This window comes from Garra rufa, chromosome 21, assembly GCF_049309525.1.
Source record: "Garra rufa chromosome 21, GarRuf1.0, whole genome shotgun sequence".
In the NCBI taxonomy this organism is placed as follows: Eukaryota; Metazoa; Chordata; class Actinopteri; order Cypriniformes; family Cyprinidae; genus Garra; species Garra rufa.
Window position 1 is genome coordinate 24,260,077 of NC_133381.1, and position 22,069 is coordinate 24,282,145.

A 22,069-nucleotide genomic window follows, 5' to 3' on the forward strand; every position below is an offset into this window, starting at 1 on the left:
CTCTGTTTGTTATTCAGACTGTCTATCTATTATCTACCTATCCGCCTATCAATCCTACTGTTCATCATTCTAGCTGTCTGTCTGCCTATCTATCTATCCATTCATTTCTCTCTCTGTTCATCATTCTGAGTGTCCGTCTGTCTGTCTGATTTAACAGTGTGGCTGCAGCATGAAGCTGTTGTTTGGCTCTCTGTGTTCAGTCACCCTGAAACAGAGAGAGAAGAGAGGAAGAGACACTCCTCTGAAACATTCATAAAGCCTGACCCTGAGGACCTGAAGCACACACACACACACACACACACACACACACACACACACACACACACACACACACAACTTTTCAGCTCTCCTTCGTCAGCTGGACCGTGGAACTACAGCTTCTGTTTTAATAGGTTATATGATGTGTATGGTTCGTTCAGTCAGGCTCTCAATAACTTTTTTGTTTGTATGTTTTCATCCTGGAACGTGTACAAATTCCCTTTGGGGGATCAGTAATGCATGTCTATATATCTGCCAGTTGACGACGCGCCCCTAAAACCTGAGTCACAGCTCGGTTTTAAGGATGGCGGAGTGGTTTTTTACTTTGAATGTTTTATGTGTCAAATCATCGGTTTGAGCTGACATGATTACCCTGTGTTCGGTTCTGTGCCAGCTCTATAATTCACATCATGTTCTGAAGGTGTCTGAACTTTAAAAAGTCACCCAGGACACAATCACCCTGTGAGCCAGAATGCCCCTGGAAAGTAAAGAGAAGAAAATTACTCATAGGAGCCAGGGTTAGTTGTCAAAAATGGCCTTCAAATGTGATTAAATATCTTACCTTACCCATTTTCTTTTACCTATAAGAATACGAGGTATGTGTAGATACATATAGTGTAGATACTTAAAATCGACTATTCTGTGGGTTATTTGAACTACTGATTGACTAGCTGGTCTTAAAGGGTCTTACTCTGCAGAACACAAAATAAGATGTTTTGAAGAACAATTTGTGTGGACAAAAATACTTATTTTTTTAAAATATCTTCTTTTATGTTCCAAAGAATAAAAAATATGGATTTATAACTATGTGAGAGTGAGTAGTTTTAAATAAACTATCCCTTTAAAGATGTTTTGTATGATGATGTCTACCCAACCCGATCTGATGTGTTTCTTAGGGGGTGTTTGCATAAGATTCATTCTTGCGTTAGAAAACAGGTAGACAGAGTGCAATAGAATGGAACACAAAGCAGAGGTCTCAAGACACGTTTTTAAAGCTGAAGTGTTTTTAACTTGACACTTCATCTTAAAAAGCTTTTGTATACATAGACCAGGTTTTAAAAAATAGTGTAGTCTGCAAGCAGGAGCTTGCAGCCTTTTGTTGTGATAAATTATAGATGGTCAACAAGCAAAAAATATAACCTTTTACTGCACAAAACTACCATAGTCCTCCCAAATAGCCTACAAATTATATATAATGAAAGAAACATTGCTCAGAACAGATCTAATAATCAGAGAACAGACAAAGTGAAGTCTGACTGTCATTGTCTTGAAGTGTGTTGTTGAAGCAGTAGTTTGTTAAAAAAGATCGGTTTAGAGAATGTTTTAGCCATTTTTACCCAATAAAATCCTTTAAATCCTTTATTTTAAAAATGGCCTTGGCTTTTTCAGATTTTATTGATTTTAATGATTTTTTCAGGTAAAAAAAAATCACACTTTTGAATGCTCTCATATATCCCAAGTGAGGCCCTTAGTCGAGAAACACAGAATCAAGTCTTCTGAATGTATGAAACTTGCTCACCTTGACTGACATTTAAATGTGCACTAGGTAAGTTTTAAGCAACATTTCAGCATTTACTAAAGCAAAACTTGTCCCTCCACATCCTGTTTGTCATTTTTAGGCCGTGTTTCATGACCCTGCAGGAGTTTGGGTAGAGAAGCGCGATGAAGAGCATGGCCCATGTGCGTGACAGAAGCGTCAGATTGTGTTTTTTGGCGCGGGCTGCTGCGCTGCGATTGGCTACCGAGAATCGGGAACGTCTCTGTAGGCTGTTCATCCATGCATACTTAACGCACACTCCATTTGTTCAAACCCGAACGCTCACACCGAATCAACTATGAATCTGTACATGTGTGTGTTCGTCATTACTCTGAATCACGGGTAAGTACAGTATGAAACCGCAAGTGTGTAAGGTTTCATAGGCTGCATACGTGCACTCTCGTTTCCGTCATGCACAGAGACCTGTGTATTCAGCTGCTGTCTTACAGTTCAAAGGGTTCTGCTTTCAGCAGCATGATTTCGGAATTGTCCAATCACGGCTGGGATAGCAACATCCACAGCCAATCAAACTCTCCCAGCACGCTCCTCTTCGTACCCCCATCTCATACCCAGCAACACTTGCTCTGCCAGAGTCTTTAGGTCATGGTATTGCAAACGTGCGGTAGCTCCCCTATACCCCACGCTCGTTTTCTAAAAATATAGGCTGCATTTCATGCCGTCATGCTACATCTTTGGCTGTGCTGACAAAGATAGTACAGGAAGCTGAGGGTGGGGAGAGGCGAGCCGGGAAAATTGGGTTCCTGGATGGATTTGACGAACAGGAAATGACTGAAGCTAGTGTAACAATTCTATCGCCTGTGGCAAAGCGTAGAGCGGAGAAGTGCAGCGCCGACGCACACACTAGAGAAGCGCGCACACGTACACATGATCGCCTCAGCAGTTTGTTACTTCCTTGTTTAAGAAAGACCCCCCTCCTTCCCTCCCCATTCCCAGCGGACCCCAGGGCTCTCAGTCTGTCTACAGGATAACAACATCTTATCTTCTCTGTTCTCCTCTCCTCTCCTCCCCCTTCCCCGGCTCCTTCTCTCCTCCATCCCTCGCTCCCCCTCAACATCATCCCATCAGCATTTCCGCAGTGACTCCTCAGTCTTACCCTCCGCTTTTATCTCTTAGTCACTTTCTTCGTTCCGCCATCCCGCGCTCCCTCGTTCCTCTAACAATGAAAGGCAAGAGGGCGGGTTTCTCTCCTCCTTTGTCCTCGTTTTTCTGTCTTACCACTTTCATCTTTTATCGTGTCATGTTTTTTTTCTTGATTTGCAGTATTTATGTAGCTGCTGCTGCGTCAGAGAGATGCATTAACGTGTGCTTCGCGGGGGAAAGACAAGATGGCTGACGCAGGCGCTCGTTGTGTCTTTCAAATGTAGTGGTTGATCTAGAATCTCCTAGGCCTTTAAACATTAAATCCAGTTTTTCACCTTCCTTCAGTGTGTAACCTGTGACTGACACCTTTGCTGTTTATATCGAGCCCTGAAAAGCTAAACATCGATGCGTAAGCTAATTACGTACTGAAACTGTTTGCAGGATCTCCATAATTACTGAGCAACACTCTTGATTTGTCGTTGAAAACAGAGGTTATTGGGTTCACAAACAGCATTTTGTCCACAAGCCGCCAAATGGGACGAAAAAAAGACTGTTTCTAAATTAAGATCCCCCCTTGTCTTTTTGGGGTTCAGTCTGCATTGGGCACGTGCCTCTCGGGGGGTGACCTCGACCCCGGGCCCCTCCTCAATGAGGGGGGCTCATTACAGTTTGTCAATCAGCTATAGGGGGAGGGGCCCACAGAGGTCATTTATGGAGATCAGATGAGAAACGGTTTCTTTTTGATGAAAAAGGGGGTGGATTTGCTGGAAAATAAAAACATTTGTTTACTGAGGAAATAAAGAAACTAAGCTTATTTTAGGCATGTTTGACCAATTTGGATGTTTTCTGTTGTTCTTGCTTTGTTTTTTAGACCAATATAATGTTTGTTTGTTTTTTCACTACTGTTAAAACATTTGGGGTTAGTAAGATTTTTTTTATTTTTGAATAAAAAAATGTTATACTTTTTTAAATCGATAAGAATTTAAAAGGGTTATTTCACTCCCAGAGCAAAGATTTAAAGATAATTTTCTCACCCTCTTGTCAACCAAAATGTTCATGTCTTTCTTTCTTCAGTCGTAAAGAAATTATGTTTTTTTTGAGGAAAACATTTCAGGAATTTTCTAAATATAGTGAACTTCTATGGTGCCCTCGAGTTTAAACTTCCAAAATGTAGTTTAAATGCAGCTTCAAAGGGCTCTAAACCCAGCCGAGGAAGAATCTGTGAGTGAAATGATCAGTTATTTTCTAAAAAAAAAGTACAATTTATACACTTTTTAACCACAAATGTTTTTATTGTCTAGCTCTCCGGTTCAAGACAGTTAGGGTATGTTGAAAAACTCCCATCTCATTTTCTCCTCCAACTTCAAAATCATCCTACATGGGTTTTACCTTTTTTTTGTAAAGGGCGTTTGACTTTCTTTGCACTTTGTAAACACTAGGTCGGTACTTCTGCAGCGATGTAGGATGATTTTAAAGTTGGTGGAGAAAATGAGATGGGAGTTTTTCGACATACCCTAACTGTCTTGAACTGGAGTGTACAGAGTATGTATGCGCATCACAGAGCTAGACAAGTAATAAGTGGTTAAAAAAAGTGTATGCATTGTACATTTTTTAGAAAATAACCATAATCATTTTGCTAGATAAGACCCTTCTTTCTTGGCTGGGATCGTTTAGAGCCCTTTGAAGCTGCATTAAAACTGCATTTTGGAAGTTTAAACTCGTGGGCACCATAGAAGTCCACTATATGGAGAAAATTCCTGAAATGTTTTCCTTAAAAAAACATAATTTCTTTACGACTGAAAAAAGAAAGACATTAACTTTTTGGATGACAAGGGGGTGAGTAAATGATCTGTACATTTATGTTCTGGAAGTGAACTAATCCTTTAAACATAATCAAATAATCAAATTTCATAATATTACCGTTTTACTATTTCTCAGCAGATAAATGTAGCCATAAACATAAGAGACAAATACTACTTTGTTCATCTCTACTCTCTCAAGAAAAAGGTACAAATGCTGTCACTGCTGTACCCTTTCAAAAGGTACTAATGTGCATCCTTTAAGGATATAAAAAAAATAGTAAAAGACTTTTTAATTCTCTTCTGCTCACCAAGCCTGCATTTACTTGATCCAAAATACAGCAAAAGCAGTAATATTGTGAAATGTTTACTTTTTAAAATAACTGCTTTCTATTTGACATGATCCTTCAGAAATGTTCAAGAAACATTTATTATTATTATTTTTATTATTATCAATATTTAAACAGTTGAGTGCATTTTTTTTCAGGATTCTTTGATGAATAGAAAGATCCAAGGATCGGCAGTTATCTGAACTAAAAGACTTTTGTAACATTATACACTATACCATTTAAAAACTTGAAATCAGTATAATTTTTTGGGGGAAAGAAATGTTAGAAATTAATACTTTCATTTAGCAAGGATGCTTTAAGTCAATTGATCAAAAGTGCTGATAAAGATATTTATAATGTTACAAAAGATTTCTATTTCAGATAAATGCTGTTCTTCTGAACTTTCTATTCATCAAAGGAACCTTTAAAAAAATTCTACTCGGCTGTTTTCAATTTAATAATAATAATATTTTTTGAGCAGCAAATCAGAATATTAAAATGATTTCTGAAGGATCGTGTGACTGCAGTAATGATGCTAAAAATTCAGCTTTGAAACCACAGGAATGAATTACATTTTAAAGTATGTTCAAATAGAAAACAGTTTTTTTAAATAGTAAAAATATTTCAAAATGTTACTGTTTAATAGATGCAGGTTTGGTGAGCAGAAGAGACTTCTTTAAAAAACATGAAACATCTTACTGTTCAAAAACTTTTGGCTGGTAGTGTATATAATAGTTCCACACTGCCAGTATGTTGAAAAGATGACAGCCAGCACAACATAAACAAAAATGTGCCCCTTTAACGCGGCACCATTGCTATTTTGTTTTTATTTTTTGTTGTGTACTTGCTTTTAAAATTGTAGTACAATAAATGGCAAGACAGAAAATCTAGGAAGAGAGAACAGGATTGAGATCTGGATTCAAACCTGCATCCCTGCGAGCACAATGGCTCTTACTGTCATGAACATTTGCACTACCTACTGTGCCATGGCTCTGACACTTCAGTTTTGTTTTCAATTTTTCACCATTAGGTCTGAATATCAACAGCAACAATGTATGTTTGCAAAACAAATTATTTTACAGATGTAAATCTTTTTTAACAGTAATTTATAGATATTTTCTGCAAAATGAGAGTGAGGGAATTATTTGTGGTAAAACATTGGTAGATTTTTTTTATCAGTTAAATATTAGTAAAAACATATTAAAAATAAACACATTTTAAACATTTTTATTTGTAAGAAGAGTGTAAGAATGTGTGTGTGCGGAAAAGAGCGAGGTTGTGAGCTTGTGCCTGTATGTGTGTTGCATAAGAGGTGTAAAAATAGACCCAGCTCTGCACCATTCCTCTTAGTTGGCTGCTCTCGCACGCACACTACTTCACCGTACCCACAGGGCACACACAGCAGTGCTCTGAACAACCCCTCACACACATATACTCCCTGCATCATACACACTCAGATTCACAAACATACACACGCTCTCTAAAGCATCACACGTGCACCTTCACACACACAAAAAGTGGCATACTCCATCAACTTAGTAAACAAACACAATAGCCGAACTCCCCTTATAAAAAACAAATACCTTACACATGTCAATTTGTGTGTCTTCTTGTCGGCATACATTTGAGCCTCCTCAGTGTTTAGAGGTGCTTTATCCACAGACACTGAGAGGAACTCCGGCCATGGAAACACAAGACACGGAGTCCATGAGTATAGCAATAAACCCAGCAGACTGAGATTCAAAGCCATCAGTATGACACATGATTGACATTTCTTGTGACAGTGGAAATTTAGCTTTTGAGAGATCTCTAGTGTCAGTTCAAAGGCTTCACAACATAAACACACCGTCGATTTAAAGGGATATTTCAGCTAAAAAGGTACTTTTTGTCCTAATTTGCTCACCCTCATGTCGTTTCAAATCTGTATGCTGTTCACTCTTAGGGAAAAAAGGTACAACGTCTGTCGCTGGGGCGGCAACTTTATAAAGTGTACATATTTGTACCTTTTAGGCACAAATATGTACACTTAAGATTGTGACGAGTCGGCTGCTTCCCCCCTAATTATCATCACCACCCCGTCCCTTATTCGCCGCCCTTCTCCAGGCTCCCGACGGGAGTGGGTGTGAATGGGAGAGGAGGGGCGCGAAAACGTCTCGGGCTGGCGGCGTGTGATGAGGAGCACCTGAATGGAATGAAGCCTCATCACCGCCGCTGTTTAAATGCCGAGCGCGCCTCTCCTCAGGAGACCGGTCTCTCCCCCGTGCATGCACGCTGGTGTCCTCGCGGGTCCAGGAAGGGGTGAAGAGGGAACCAGCGCTGCCAGAAGGACGAGCCGCTGGACCCGCGGTCCGGCTGAAGACCGCACCCGTGACGGCCGACGGGCCAGGATGCCGGGCCGTAGATTCCCCGTTGTAAGCGCCGTGGAGGCGCAGAAGGGACGAAGCCGCAGGAGATGCCGCCGCCCCTAGCGCCCCGGTCCCAAGCGGGGAGCGCGTGCGGCCGCCAGACTCCGCCCCTTACCTGGACCCTTCCCATCTGAACACTGCCCCTCCTTCACGGAACCCCTTCACACGAGGACACCAGATTCTCTGTTTATTTAGACACTTTTATTTCCCCTTTGGACACTTTTCTTTCATTTTCTGTTTAATAAAAGCCTCTCCGAGGCCTGACGCCACACCCACTGTGTCTGTCGTTTGCTCCTCCCGCCACAAGGTAGAATTAAAGGTTTGTTTTAAGATATTTTCCATAGAATAGTTTGCAGTAACCACGAGCTGAAAACTCAAAAAAAGAACAAAAAGAACCAAGAAATACTCTACCAGTCAAAAGTTTTTGAACAGTAAGATTTTAATGTTTTATAAAAAAGCCTCTTCTGCTCACCTTGCATATTTGATCCAAAGTACAGCAAAAACAGTAAAATGGGATTTAGTATTAAAATTAAAACATGGAGGAAATGTTGTGTGGTCAACCCTAAAAAATAATGTTTCATTTAAGTAGTAGTAGGACTGTAGCAGTAGTAGTAGTAGTAAATGTAAATTCTGTTGAACAATAGTAACTTATTTTATATAAATATAAAAACTTATGTATTTATGTCCATATTTAGAGAGTTGGCAGATGCTGAAATCACAGGGAGTGTCGCGCACGCTTCCATAAACAAAACCGTGCATATGTGTCATTCATTAACACAGAGACACGCAGAACATGCAGGATTTATATTTAAATGGTATTTTTGCAGCTTTATATTTACAGATACTAGTCCATATCGCGGTTTGATTTAAGCGGAATGATCTAATTTTGCTTCAATCCTCCAAACTTTAACATTCAACATTATTCGGTAAATTCTGTTTTTATGACTGGATTTCATGATTTCGTCTGCGTTTTCCACATCGCGGAAATCATAGGGCAATATACAGGTGCTTCTCAATAAATTTGAATGTCGTGAAAAGTTCATTTATTTCCGTAATTCAACTCAAATTGTGAAACTTGTGTATTAAATAAATTCCTATTGCTTTAATTACTACCTCAATTCAGCGTGGTATGGAGGTGATCAGTCTGTGGCACTGCTGAGGTGGTATGGAAGTCCAGGTTTCTTTGACAGTGACCTTCAGCTCATCTGCATTATTTGGTCTCTTGTTTCTCAGATTCTCTATGGGGTTCAAGTCTGGTGAGTTTGCTGGCCAGTCAAGCACACCAACACCATGGTCATTTAACCAACTTTTGGTGCTATTGGCAGTGTGGGCAGGTGCCAAATCCTGCTGGAAAATCAAATCAGCATCTTTAAAAAGCTGGTCAGCAGAAGGAAGCATGAAGTGCTCTTAAAATTTCTTGGTAAACAGGTGCAGTGACTTTGGTTTTCAAAAAACACAGAGGACCAACACCAGCAGATGACACTGCATCCCAAATCATCACAGACTGTGGAAACTTAACACTGGACTTCAAGCAACTTTGGCTATGAGCTTCTCCACTCTTCCTCCAGACTTTAGGACCTTGGTTTCCAAATGAAATATAAAACTTACTCTCATCTGAAAAGAGGACTTTGGACCACTGGGCAACAGTCCATTTCTTCTTCTCCTTAGCCCAGGTAAGACGCCTCTGATGTTGTCTGTGGTTCAGGAGTGGCTTAACAAGAGGAATACGACAACTGTAGCCAAATTTCTTGACATGTCTGTGTGTGGTGGCTCTTGATGCCTCGACCCCAGTCTCAGTCCATTCCGTGTGATGTTCACCCAAATTCTTGAATCGATTTTGCTTGACAAGCCTCTCAAGGCTGCCGTTTCTTTTGGTTGGTTGTGCATCTTTTTCTTCCACACTTTTTTCTTCTACTCAACTTTCTGTTAACATGCTTGGATGCAGCACTCTGTGAACAGCCAGCTTCTTTGGCAATGAATGTTTGTGGCTTACCCTCCTTGTGAAGGGTGTCAATGATTGTCTTCTGGACAACTGTCAGACCAGCAGTCTTCCCCATGATTGTGTAGCCTAGTGAACCAAACTGAGAGACCATTTTGAAGGCTCTGGAAACCTTTGCAGGTGTTTTGAGTTTATTAGCTGATTGGCATGTCACCATATTCTAATTGGTTGAGATAGTGAATTGGTGGGTTTGTGTTAAATGCCAAAATCATCACAATTTAAAGAACCAAAGACTTAAACTACTTCAGTCTGTGTGCATTGAATTTATGTAATACACGAGTTTCACAATTTGAGTTGAATTACTGAAATAAATGAACTTTTCCACAACATTCTAATTTATTGAGATGCACCTGTATAAGTGAATTTAAACATCATAGCATTATAATGTGTGGTATGAAAAATAGGTATTATTTTAGAGATTTTCATTTTTGGGTGAACTGTTTCTTTAAGTAACATCTGTGTTTATTTCTAATGTCCCTCAAGCCTTTTTCAAAAAACCTGAACAGTAATAAATGTGATTTTCTTCCTATCCTTTTCATTCACCCTTCCAAATCTTTTTTTCTCCCTCTTCTTCCTCATCTTCTCACCAGGAGAGCCACATAAGTGCTGATATTTGAAATGTCTGGATTGGTCAAAGCAGGCTTAGAGGATTGGTATCTGTCTGAATGATGCTGTGCATGTGTGCTTTTTTACGTGCGTGTACAGCTTATTCACTCACAAGTACACGTAGTAAATCTTTCCCTCCATCTAAAGCAAAGGGTGATGCTTCTTGACCTCTGCATTAACAGAAATAGTTTTCCTGCGGGAGAGCCATGTTATGGAGAGAGAGAGAGACTGCGTGTGACATTTATGGAGTCAGCTTCTACCCAGCTCTCCGCTTTCGCCCTGTTTGTGCGCTGACGACACATCTGCGTTCTCCACTCTCGGTTCATGTGCGGCGTTTGTGCGTTGAGAGGAGAGATTCTGTATATTATTCAGCTTGAACAGGGGGGATCATCAATAATAACTAAGCGCCATGATGGAGGCTGAAAAAAGAAGCGCTTCTCTGTCTCGGGTAGAGTACATTGAGTGCTCGTCGTTCCCTTTTTGTTTTTAACTCCTTTTTTACTCATATGAGAAGAGTTTATTTAAGGGTTTTGATATACAGTGACCCTAAAAGGTATTTGGACGCTTAAACCACACTTAAAAACATCTGAATGCTATTGCTACACTACCTGTTTTTGAACAGTAAGATTTTTTTATGTTTTTAATAGAATTCTCTTGCAGTAAAAGCAGTAATATTGTGAAATATTTTAGTATTTAAAATAACTGCTTTCTATTTAAATGTAATTTAAAATGTAATTTATTCCTGTGATCAAAGGAAAATATTCAGCATCATTACTCCAGTCTTCAGAGTCACATGATCCTTCAGAAATCGTTCAAATATTCTGATTTGCTGTTAAAAAAATATTTTTATTATTATTTTATTACCAATATTTAAAACAGTTGAGTATTTTTTGTGGGATTCTTTGATGAGTAGAAAGATCAAATATTATTAAATTAATTAATATAGATAATATTTCTATTTCAGTGTCAAATGCTGTTTTCTTTCAAACTTTCTATTTTTTTTTTTTGAGCTGCAAATCCGAATATTAGAATGATTTCTGAAGGATCTTGGAGTAATTATGCTAAAATACAGCTTTGAAATCACAGAAATAAATTACATTTCAAAATATATTCAAATCGAAAATAGTTATTTTAATTAGTATATTTATTTCAAATTTAGTTTTTGCTGTACTTTGGATCAAATAAATGCCGAAAACATTTAAAAAACATTAAAATTCTTACTGTTCAAAAACTTTTGACTGGTATTGTATATATAAAAAACTAAATATCGAACTAAAAAGGTTTATTTAAAAAAAAGTAAGTTTTAGTATTTTTTTTTAATGAATAGTACTTTTTGTTTTAAATACATTACCTTTCAAAGGACAAGATTTTTTAATGATTAAGTAATACTTTTATTCAGCAAAAATGTGTTAAATTGTTCAAAAGTGACAGTAAATACATATATAATGTTTCAAAGGGTTTCTATTTCAAATAAATGTTGTTTGTTCAACCTTCTAAATAATCCTGGAGCAAAATATGTCATGGTTTCCTCAGAAATAATAAGCAGCACAACTGTTTTCAACACTGATAATATTAAGAATTTTTTTAACTATTTCATATTAAATTATTTCTCATAGACCATGTGACACTGAAAACTGGAGTAATGATGCTGAAAATATATTCCAACGGAAAAGAGTTAGAGAGTAAAAGAGTAATAATGTTTCACAATATTAATGTTTTTTTCTGTATTTTTAAATAAAAGCAGCCTTGGTGAGCATTAAAGTCTTCTTAATCTTACTGTTCAAAAATTTTGACTGGTAGTGTATATCTAACAAAATATAAAACTAAAAAGATTTTATTTGAAAGAAAACCCACAGAAACTCTTTATATTTCACATTAATATTTTTTTTATGAATAGTACTTTTTGTTTTAAATGCATTGCCTTTTTAAAGGTTTGGGGACAAGATTTTTTAAATAATTAAGTAATACTTTTATTCAGAAAAATGCATTACATTTATATGTTTTAAAAGTTTGTTTAACTTTCTAAAGAATCCTGAAGCAAGATATATCATGGTTTCCTCAAAAATAATAAGCAGCACAACTGTTTTCAACACTGATAATATTAGGAAAGGTTTAAACTATTTCATAATAAATAATTTCTCATAGATCAGAGTAATGCCTGCTGAAAATTCAGCTTTGCCATCACAGAAATAAATTACATTTAAAAAAATATTCCAACATAAAAGAGTTATAAGAGAGTAATTTCACAATAGTTCACAATATTTTTAAATAAAAGCAGCCTTGGTGAGCATAAGAGACAAAAAATTAAACAAAACCTTAAAAATCTTACAAATACCAAACCTTTGAAAGTTAATGTATACCATTCAAAATGCAGACTAAAAGTATGTGGACAAACATTGTCAAACGTAGGTAGATCATGTTCGTAGTTTTACTTTGTTAACTGACTTTGTAGAACAACTGAATGTTTAAAAGTAATTGCAAAATGTCTCAGAGAAGTTCCTGCATCATTTGTTTGCAGATGGTAAATGTTTGCTTTGATATTCTGCCTGTGCAATGGCGAGTGTTAATTAATTGTCCAAATCCGAGTTTCTTTCTAGAAACATTTTCCAGTATAACTTGGCTGTGTGATGTGTTTGGTGGCTGTGATGACACTCAGGACTCAGGGTCACAGGGAAGGTCAGTGACTGTCGCTTTGGCACTTTGGAGGACCAGCCAATCAGAATGCAGTACTTTGGCCTTTAAAGAGAGAGAGCTACAGAAGGCACTGCGCGGTACAGAGCTCATGGCAAGATGGCCGACATCCAGTTCGGCAGAAAGAGACAGTATATTCACAGTGGAGGAAAATGATACTGGAAAACACAAACATGTTTCCATATATTAACAAGGGAGAAAATATTCAAAGACTGCTGTTTGTTTCATATTTTTTATCCTTTTTTTTTTTTTGCAGTAATATCAGAACAGAATTGGATGTTGCTTGGTAATATTAGAAACGCCATTTAAAAGACTGATGTATACAGGAATGTGAATTCTTGTGTTGCAAGTTTTTTTTAAAGGGGTCTAAAGCATTTATATATATGTGTGCATGTGTATTTTTTTAGGAATGGCACAGGGGAATGATCATGGCACGCAGTATCGTTCAGCCATCTACACCTACAGCCCAGAACAGCAAGAGCTGGCCATGAGAAGCAAGCATATGTACCAGGAGGTGCAGTATCTCGAAACACACACACAAACAAACTTTAAATTGAATTCTGTTACTTTCCGAATTCTGAATTAATGATATTTTATAATTTGTAGTCTAACCCCCTTCAAACATAACAATAATAGAACATTTTTTATTTTTATATTTACCTTGAGATTTCATTATTTATTACTACTTCTGCCTTGCCTTGCCTTGCCTTACTATTTACTGTTTTTTTATTTTACTTAGCTATCTAAATCAAGACATATTATAGACTTTTATTGTTTTTAGTTCATATATACAGTCGTGGCCAAAAGTTTTGAGAATTACATAAATATTGGAAATTGGAAAAGTTGCTGCTTAAGTTTTTATAATAGCAATTTGCATATACTCCAGAATGTTATGAAGAGTGATCAGACGAATTGCATAGTCCTTCTTTGCCATGAAAATTTACTTAATCCCGAAAAAAACTTTCCACTGCAGTTCATTGCTGTCATTAAAGGACCTGCTGAGATCATTCCAGTAATCGTCTTGATAACTCAGGTGAGAATGTTGACGAGCACAAGGCTGGAGATCATTATGTCAGGCTGATTGGGTTAGAATGGCAGACTTGACATGTTAAAAGGAGGGTGATGCTTGAAATCATTGTTCTTCCATTGTTAACCATGGTGACCTGCAAAGAAACGCGTGCAGCCATCATTGCGTTGCATAAAAATGGCTTCACAGGCAAGGATATTGTGGCTACTAAGATTGCACCTAAATCAACAATTTATAGGATCATCAAGAACTTCAAGGAAAGAGGTTCAATTCTTGTTAAGAAGGCTTCAGGGCGTCCAAGAATTTCCAGCAAGCGCCAGGATCGTCTCCTAAAGAGGATTCAGCTGCGGGATCGGAGTGCCACCAGTGCAGAGCTTGCTCAGGAATGGCAGCAGGCAGGTGTGAGCGCATCTGCACGCACAGTGAGGCCAAGACTTTTGGACGATGGCCTGGTGTCAAGAAGGGCAGCAAAGAAGCCACTTCTCTCCAAAAGAAACTTCAGGGACCGATTGATCTTCTGCTAAAAGTATGGCGAATGGACTGCTGAGGACTGGGGAAAAGTCATATTCTCCGATGAAGCCTCTTTCCGATTGTTTGGGGCATCTGGAAAAAGGCTTGTCCGGAGAAGAAAAGGTGAGGGCTACCATCAGTCCTGTGTCACGCCAACAGTAAAGCATCCTGAGACCATTCATGTGTGGGGTTGCTTCTCATCCAAGGGTGTGGGCTCACTCACAATTTTGCCCAAAAACACAGCCATGAATAAAGAATGGTACCAAAACACCCTCCAACAGCAACTTCTTCCAACAATCCAACAACAGTTTGGTGAAGAACAATGCATTTTCCAGCACGATGGAGCACCGTGCCATAAGGCAAAAGTGATAACTAAGTGGATCGGGGACCAAAACATTGAAATTATGAGTCCATGGCCTGGAAACTCCCCAGATCTTAATCCCATTGAGAACTTGTGGTCAATCCTCAAGAGGCGGGCGGACAAACAAAAACCCACCAATTCTGACAAACTCCAAGAAGTGATTATGAAAGAATGGGTTGCTATCAGTCAGGATTTGGCCCAGAAGTTGATTGAGAGCATGCCCAGTCGAATTGCAGAGGTCCTGAAAAAGAAGGGCCAACACTGCAAATACTGACTCTTTGCATAAATGTCATGTAATTGTCAATAAAAGCCCTTGAAACGTATGAAGTGCTTGTAATTATATTTCAGTACATCACAGAAACAACTGAAACAAAGATCTAAAAGCAGTTTAGCAGCAATCTTTGTGAAAACTAATATTTGTATCATTCTCAAAACCTTTGGCCACGACTGTACACTAGCAGTCAAAAGTTTTTGAACGGTATGCTGCCTGCAGTATCCAAGCCTGCATTTATTTGATCCAAAGTACAGCAAAAACAGAGAAAAATTAAAATAGATTTTTTTTCAGGATTCTTTGATGTATAGAAAGATCCAAAGATCTTATAATGTTAGACAAAAAAATCTGTTTCAGATAAATGCTGTTCTTCTGAACTTTCTATTAATCAAAGAAAATTGGAAAAACTATACTCAGCTGTTTTAAACACATTAATAAAAATAAATGTTTTTGAGCAGCAAATCAGAATATTGATATGATTTCTGAAGGATCGTGTGACTGGAGTAATGATGCTAAAAAATTCAGCTTTGAAATCTCAGGAATAAATTACATTGTAAAATATATTCAAATAAAAAAACAGTTATTTTAAATATTAAAAATAGTTCACATTTTTACTGTTTTTGCTGTACTTTGGATCAAATAAATGTAGGCTTGGTGAGCAGACGAGACTTTAAAAAACTTTTAAAAAACATTAAAAATCTTACTGTTCAAAAACTTTTGACTTGTGTGTATGTGTATATATTTTGAGTGTGTGTGTATGTGTATATACAGTAGTCAACATTCGAAGTGGATCAAAACCTTTCATCAAATTTGTCCTAAAACCAAAAAGAATACCTGTTCTTATCTTAGGACAACTTTTGATGAACTTTTTTGATCCACTTCGAATGTTGACTACTGTATGATTTATGTCAAACTAGCATTCAAAAGTTTAGGACCAGTAAAAGAAATTAATACTTTTATTCAGCAAGGTTGCATTAAATTGATCAAAAATGACACTTAAGACATTTGTAATGTTTCTATTTTTAAATAAAATTCATTCTTTTGAACATTCTATTCATCAAAGAAACAACATATTGATACGATTTCTAAAGACTGAATAGAGAGTTTCTAATAACTGCTGAAAATTCAATTTTGCCATCACAGGAATAAATTGCATTTTAAAAACTATTAAAATGAACATATGGACATTTTACATATGTACTATTGATACTATGGTTTTATTGCATTTTTGATCAAATAAATGCAGCCTTTGTGAATACAGGTTTCAAAAACTTTGAAAAAATACATAAATGTACATAAATGCATCACTCAGTTTAGTTAAGAAAATATAACCACAGATTAAATGACACTAAAGAAGTCTCTTCTGCTCACCAAGCCTGCATTTATTTGATCAAAAGTATAGCAAAAACAGTACATTTAAAAATATTTTTACTATTTAAAATAACTTTTTTTTATTAGAGTATATTTTAAAATGTAATTTATTCCTGTGATTTCAAAGCTGAATTTTTAGCATCATTACTTCAGTCACATCCTTCAGAAATTGTTTTAATATTCTGACTTGCTGCTCAAAAACATGTATTGTTAATAATGTGTTTAAAACTTGAATTTTTCCAATTTTCTTTGATGAATAATATTTTACAGTATTACTGTTGATACTATTGTTTTATTGCATTTGTGAACACAGGTTTCAAAAACATTGAAAAATAATGTACGTAAATGCATCACTCAGTTTAGTTCAGAAACTATAACCACAGATTAAATCCAATGATTTTCCTTTATTCCCCATCACATCTATAAAAGCTCTTCTGTTTCATTTCCAACCTCTCTTTTCCATTCTTTGCTGCTCTCCAACGGTCCACTGCCAAACGCTGACCGCCCACACCTGTCAGAAAGATGCGCTTGTGGATGCTCATGAAAGCAGCTCATCTGGATGACTGGACTGTTTTCCCTGTCAAACTAGCGTGATGCTGCTTTGTTTTGTGAGATGCAGGAGCTTGGGTAACTATCACTGTGGGGTAACCCTTTGCTCCTCATGTCATCGGTCTTGCTTCTAGGGCTCAGATGTGATTTGGGGGTGAGGGGAATGAGGCGTGGGCAGGGAGGTTGGGTGACCCCTATTGGCCTTGGCCTTGTGCGCATCAGGGTGAAAGGTCAGGCTTGCGGGAGGCAGCTGTGGTTAAAGGGACGCAATCAGATCAGGGGACCGAAACGGCCATGCTGTTGATGGCCCCAGTGACCCCACAAGCTGAAATGTACATACACACAGAAGGGGTTGCACCCCAAAGACTGCATGTCAGTAAGGGTTAAACGGGGCTGGAACTAGGGCTGGGGTGATAAAACGATAATGTTAATTATCGTGAATTAATATTCCTTGATAAAACGATAACAAGATTTTGATATAATGTTCAATATAATGTTTACGCACCAAAAGCAGAACAAAATAACGCTACTCATTTGAACCTTCAAATAAGTAGCGCTATTTTGTTCTGCTTTTAGGTGGATTACTCATAGGACAGTTTATCCGGAAAGAACACAAACAACTCAATGATTTAAACTAGTTTAAAGCCAAATGATCAGTGCTGGCAAACAGGAGAAACACTGTGTGCAACGATACAGTCAGAAGGCTTTTCAATCTACAAATCGCCATCATTTACCATAGATTTACTGTAGTAACACTAACTGCACCCTGGCTATTGTGGCAGAAATGTGGGATATTCAAATCAAATTTTAATATACTATTAATGTAGACATATATTAAATGCATTGAAGAAGTTATAAAATATAAATATACAGTTGAGGTCAAACGTTTGCATACACCTTGCTGAATCTGCAAAATGTTAATCATTTTACCAAAATAACAGGGACCATACAAAATGCATGTTATTTTTTATTTAGTACTGACCTGAATAAGATATTTCACATTAAAAATGTTTACATATACTCCATAAGAGAAAGTAATAGTTGAATTTATAAAAATGACCCCGATCAAAACTTTACATAAGCTTGATTCTTAATACTGTGTTGTTACCTGAATCAGCTGTTTTTTTTTTGTTTTGTTTTACTGAGGGACTCATATGCTACTATTACAGAAGGTTCAAACGCTCACTGATGCTTTACAAGGAAACACAATGCGTCAAGAGCCAGGGGTGAAAATTTTTGAACATTTGAAGATCAGGGTAAATGTAACTTATTTTGTCTTCTGGGAAACATGTAAGTAGCTTCTGAAGGGCAGCACTAAATGAAACAAAAATGATATTTAGGCAAAATAAGAAAAATGTTACAGATCTTTATTCTGTTCAAAAGTTTTAACCCCCTGGCTTAATGCATCATTTCTCCTTCTGGAGCCTCAATGAGCGTTTGAACCTTCTGTAATAGTTGCATATGAGTCCCTCAGTTGTCCTCAGTGTGAAAATGCTGAAAAATTTGTGGGACTTAAGGATTGTTCAGGACAAACAAGGGACTCATGAACCTATCTATCACAAAAAAAAAAAAACGTGTTTGAACCATCTGTAATAGTAGCATATGAGTCCCTCAGTTGTGTAAAAACATGTTTTTTAAAATCATACAGTCATTGTTGGAACAACTATCACTAAACAAAAAAAAACAGCTGTGGATCATCTAGGTAACAACACAGTATTAAGAATCAAGTGTATGTATGTAAACTTACGAACAGGGTCGTTTTTATAAATTCAACTATTATTTTCTCTTGTGGACTATATGTAAACATCTTTAATGTGAAATATCTTATTCAGGTCAGTACTAAATAAAAAATAACATGCATTTTGTGTGATCCCTCTTATTTTGGTAAAATAGTTAACATTTTGCAGATTGTGCAAGGTGTATGTAAACTTTTGACTGTAGTTACATTTTTACCATGCTATTGAGGTTTTAACTGCTATTATGGTTAATTTTAATAAACCTCAAACAGTCAGAATAATTAAATTTCGCTATATAAAAATGAGGTTGTAACAATTTTAAATTTTTTTTTTTTTGATAATGAATATAAATTAACATCTGCATCCTTACTCAAGGTAATACTACTGTCAACTCAAGCTATTGTACATTTCTAAGAGACAAAAAAAGTAATATTATTAGTATTGCAGGCTGCACTGCAAACTGCGCTGAAGATATGCCTCATCAAAGTCAGGCAACACAAACCTGTTTCATGATTTGAAACAATATCACTCACTACAACATGCAGAAACTAAGATATTTATTTCCTTAAAGAAAAAATGGCTGGAAAAGTGCAAAGAATTTAAAAACATCAAGTGTTTGTCATGTTCTGACCATAAAGTAGTTTAAAACCACAATTAAATTTCACTTAGGAGCAAAAATCTGCCTTTAAACTTGAAAGATATGACAATTTGAAATTTACTGTGATAATTATCTATATAAACTGATATGAACAAAAACAAATCATGATTATTTTTGGGCCAAGTCGCCCAGCCTTAGCTGTAACACTATTAAGGCACCTTCAATTTAAATAAATAAGTAAATAAATATTTGGTTTGCGTTAGTAGGATTTTTAAAGAAGTCTCCTAAGCTGACCAAAGGCTCTATTTATTGCTTAAATAATAATTAGCATGATATTCTATCTGTAGAAATTCTATCTGGAGTGTGTACAGTAGGTGATATGACATGCAACCTGAAGGTTTTATGGAAGGAACGGCTCCAGTTTGCATGAAATCTATTTTAAATATGTTTATTCAAAGGGCAACACATCTCCCAGACTTCATAGCCTTTCCCTGCAGTTGATGCTTGTGCTTCTCTCCTGATCCTTTACTCTCTGAGGGCAGGGCGAATCTGAAGTGGTTTCAAAGAATGGCTTGGTTACATAAGTGGTGGGGATGAGAGTAGACATGTTAGTCCAGAGTCTTGTTAAAATACAGAGGAGCGTACGCGAGTGTGTGTGTGTGTGTGTGTGTGTGTGTGTGTGTGTGTGTGTGTGTGTGTGTGTGTGTGTGTGTGTGTGTGTGTGTGTGTGTGTGTGTGTGTGTGTGTGTGTGTGTGCGTGCGTGCGTGCGTGCGTGTTTGCATCCGTCATACTATTGAAAAGAACAGCTGATTGTCTGGCAGCGGAGAGTGAGAATTTAAAGAGGGACACTGAAATGAAAGACAGACATGATGAGTGTGAAGAGATTGATGAGGCCTTTTTGAGGACACTTCCATCAGGTCAAATTCAGGTGATGAATCAGACACCGACATCACACGCAGACAGGAAATGAATTATTAGCACCCATTGAGAGTTGCACTCCATCAGAGTCTCCCAAAACTCTGTCATCAGTGAGGGCAGTCAGGGAGAAGGAAATGCGGGAGCGGGAGAGGAAGAAACAGTCTTTTAAGCGCCGTGGCTCAGGAGGGGAGGGGTGCTGTAATAAAATGTAGGAATTTGCAGAACATCAAAGAGTTTTTATTCAGTAGTGAAAGGCAGCGAGACGCAGGAAGATCGAGTAGAGGTACAATTCTGCTGCAGTGAAGCACTTTCTCAGAGGAGTTATTTTAGGGATTTGAATGGAAGTTTATAAATTTTCTTTGTTTATCGACTTGTGTTATGCTGCAGACATCACAATTTTATTTATTTATTTTTTATAGTTTTGTTTTCGGTGGTTGAGATTCATCTCTTCATGGCCTAGATTAAGTAATGCTGAGAGATAGGTTTATTTTAAAGAAAACATCAGTGCACAAATGTGATGTGAATGTCAAAATTTTGCTTATTATTATTATATTTTTGTATTATTATATTATATTTTGATATTTAGCACAATTTATCTAAATCTAATTTTGTAAAATGTAACATTTTTATGTAAAAAGCATTTTTATTAAATTAAATAATAGAATAGAAAGTTTACATCCCCCTTTCAGAATCTGCTAAATGTTAATTATTTTACCAAAATAATACAAATCATACAAAATGCAGGTTATTGTATATTTTGTACTGATCTGGATAAGGTATTTCACATAAAAGATGTTTACATATAGTCCACAAGAGAAAATAATAGGTGAATTTATAAAAATGACCCTGTTCAAAAGTTTACATCTCCTTGATTCTTAATGCTGTGTTTTTGTTTTGTTTTTTTGTTTAGTGATAGTTGTTCATGAGTCCCTTATTTGTCCTGAACACTCAAACTGCCTGCTATTCTTCATAAAAATCTTTCAGATCCCACAAATTCTTTGGTTTTACAGCATTTTTGTGTATTTTAACCCGTCCAACAATGACTGTATGATTTTGAGGTCTATCTTTCCACACTGAGGACAACTGAGGGACTCATATGCAACTATTACAGAAGGCTCAATCTCCCACTGATGCTCCAGAAGGAAAAGCCATGCATCAAGAGCCGGGGGTGAAAACTTTTGAACAAAATGTGGATGTGTACATTTGACTTATCTTGCCTAAATATCATTTTTTTTCCCATTTAGTCCTGCCCTTTAGAAGCTACAGAAGATACTTGTTTCCCAGAAGGCAAAATAAGTTAAATTTACCCTGATCTTCAAATTCTACAAGTTTTCACCCACCGGCTCTTGCATGGTTTTTCCTTCTGGAGCATCAGTGAGCGTTTGAACCTTCTGTAATTGTTCCATATGAGTCCCTCAGTTGTCCTCAGTGTGAAAAAATGGATCCCAAAATCATACAGTCATTGTTGGAAATGGTTCAAATACACAAAAATACTGAAAAACCAAGGAATTTGTGGGACCTGAAAGGTTTTTCTGAAGAACAGCAGGCAGTTTATCTGTTGAGGACAAAAAAGGGACTCATGAACAACTACCACTAAACAAAAAAAACAAGAGGATGTAAACTTTTGAACGGGGTCATTTTTATAAATTCGACTATTATTTTCTCTTGTGGGCTATATGTAAAGGTCTTCTGTGTGAAATATCTTATTCAGGTCAGTACTAAATAAACAATAACATGCATTTTGTATAATCCCTCTTATTTTGGTAAAATTTTAGCAGATTCTGAAAGGAGGATGTAAACCTTGTTTTGACCTGTACATGTCATATGCTGCATCTTTATTATTATTATTATTATTAATTATTATATTGTCCTTGTCTTGCGTTTGAAAAATAAACAATCAAATTTTTTTGTATCAATTCCTAATGGATAAAATCCCATCCTACATTTTTATTCTGTTAGAATATCCAGATTCATTCTGAAACACATCAGTTTATGGAAGCAA

General features: G+C 36.8%; 1 protein-coding gene across 1 annotated transcript in view; it reads left to right on the forward strand.

Moving 5' to 3' along the window:
• Window positions 1-22,069, forward strand: part of msrab (methionine sulfoxide reductase Ab) — a 51,029-nt gene that overhangs the window by 24,778 nt on the left and 4,182 nt on the right. The window contains exon 5 of the mRNA XM_073827279.1: window positions 13,133-13,239. Within this exon, the coding sequence (XP_073683380.1) occupies window positions 13,133-13,239 (107 nt within the window). The remainder of the gene's footprint in view (window positions 1-13,132; window positions 13,240-22,069) is intronic.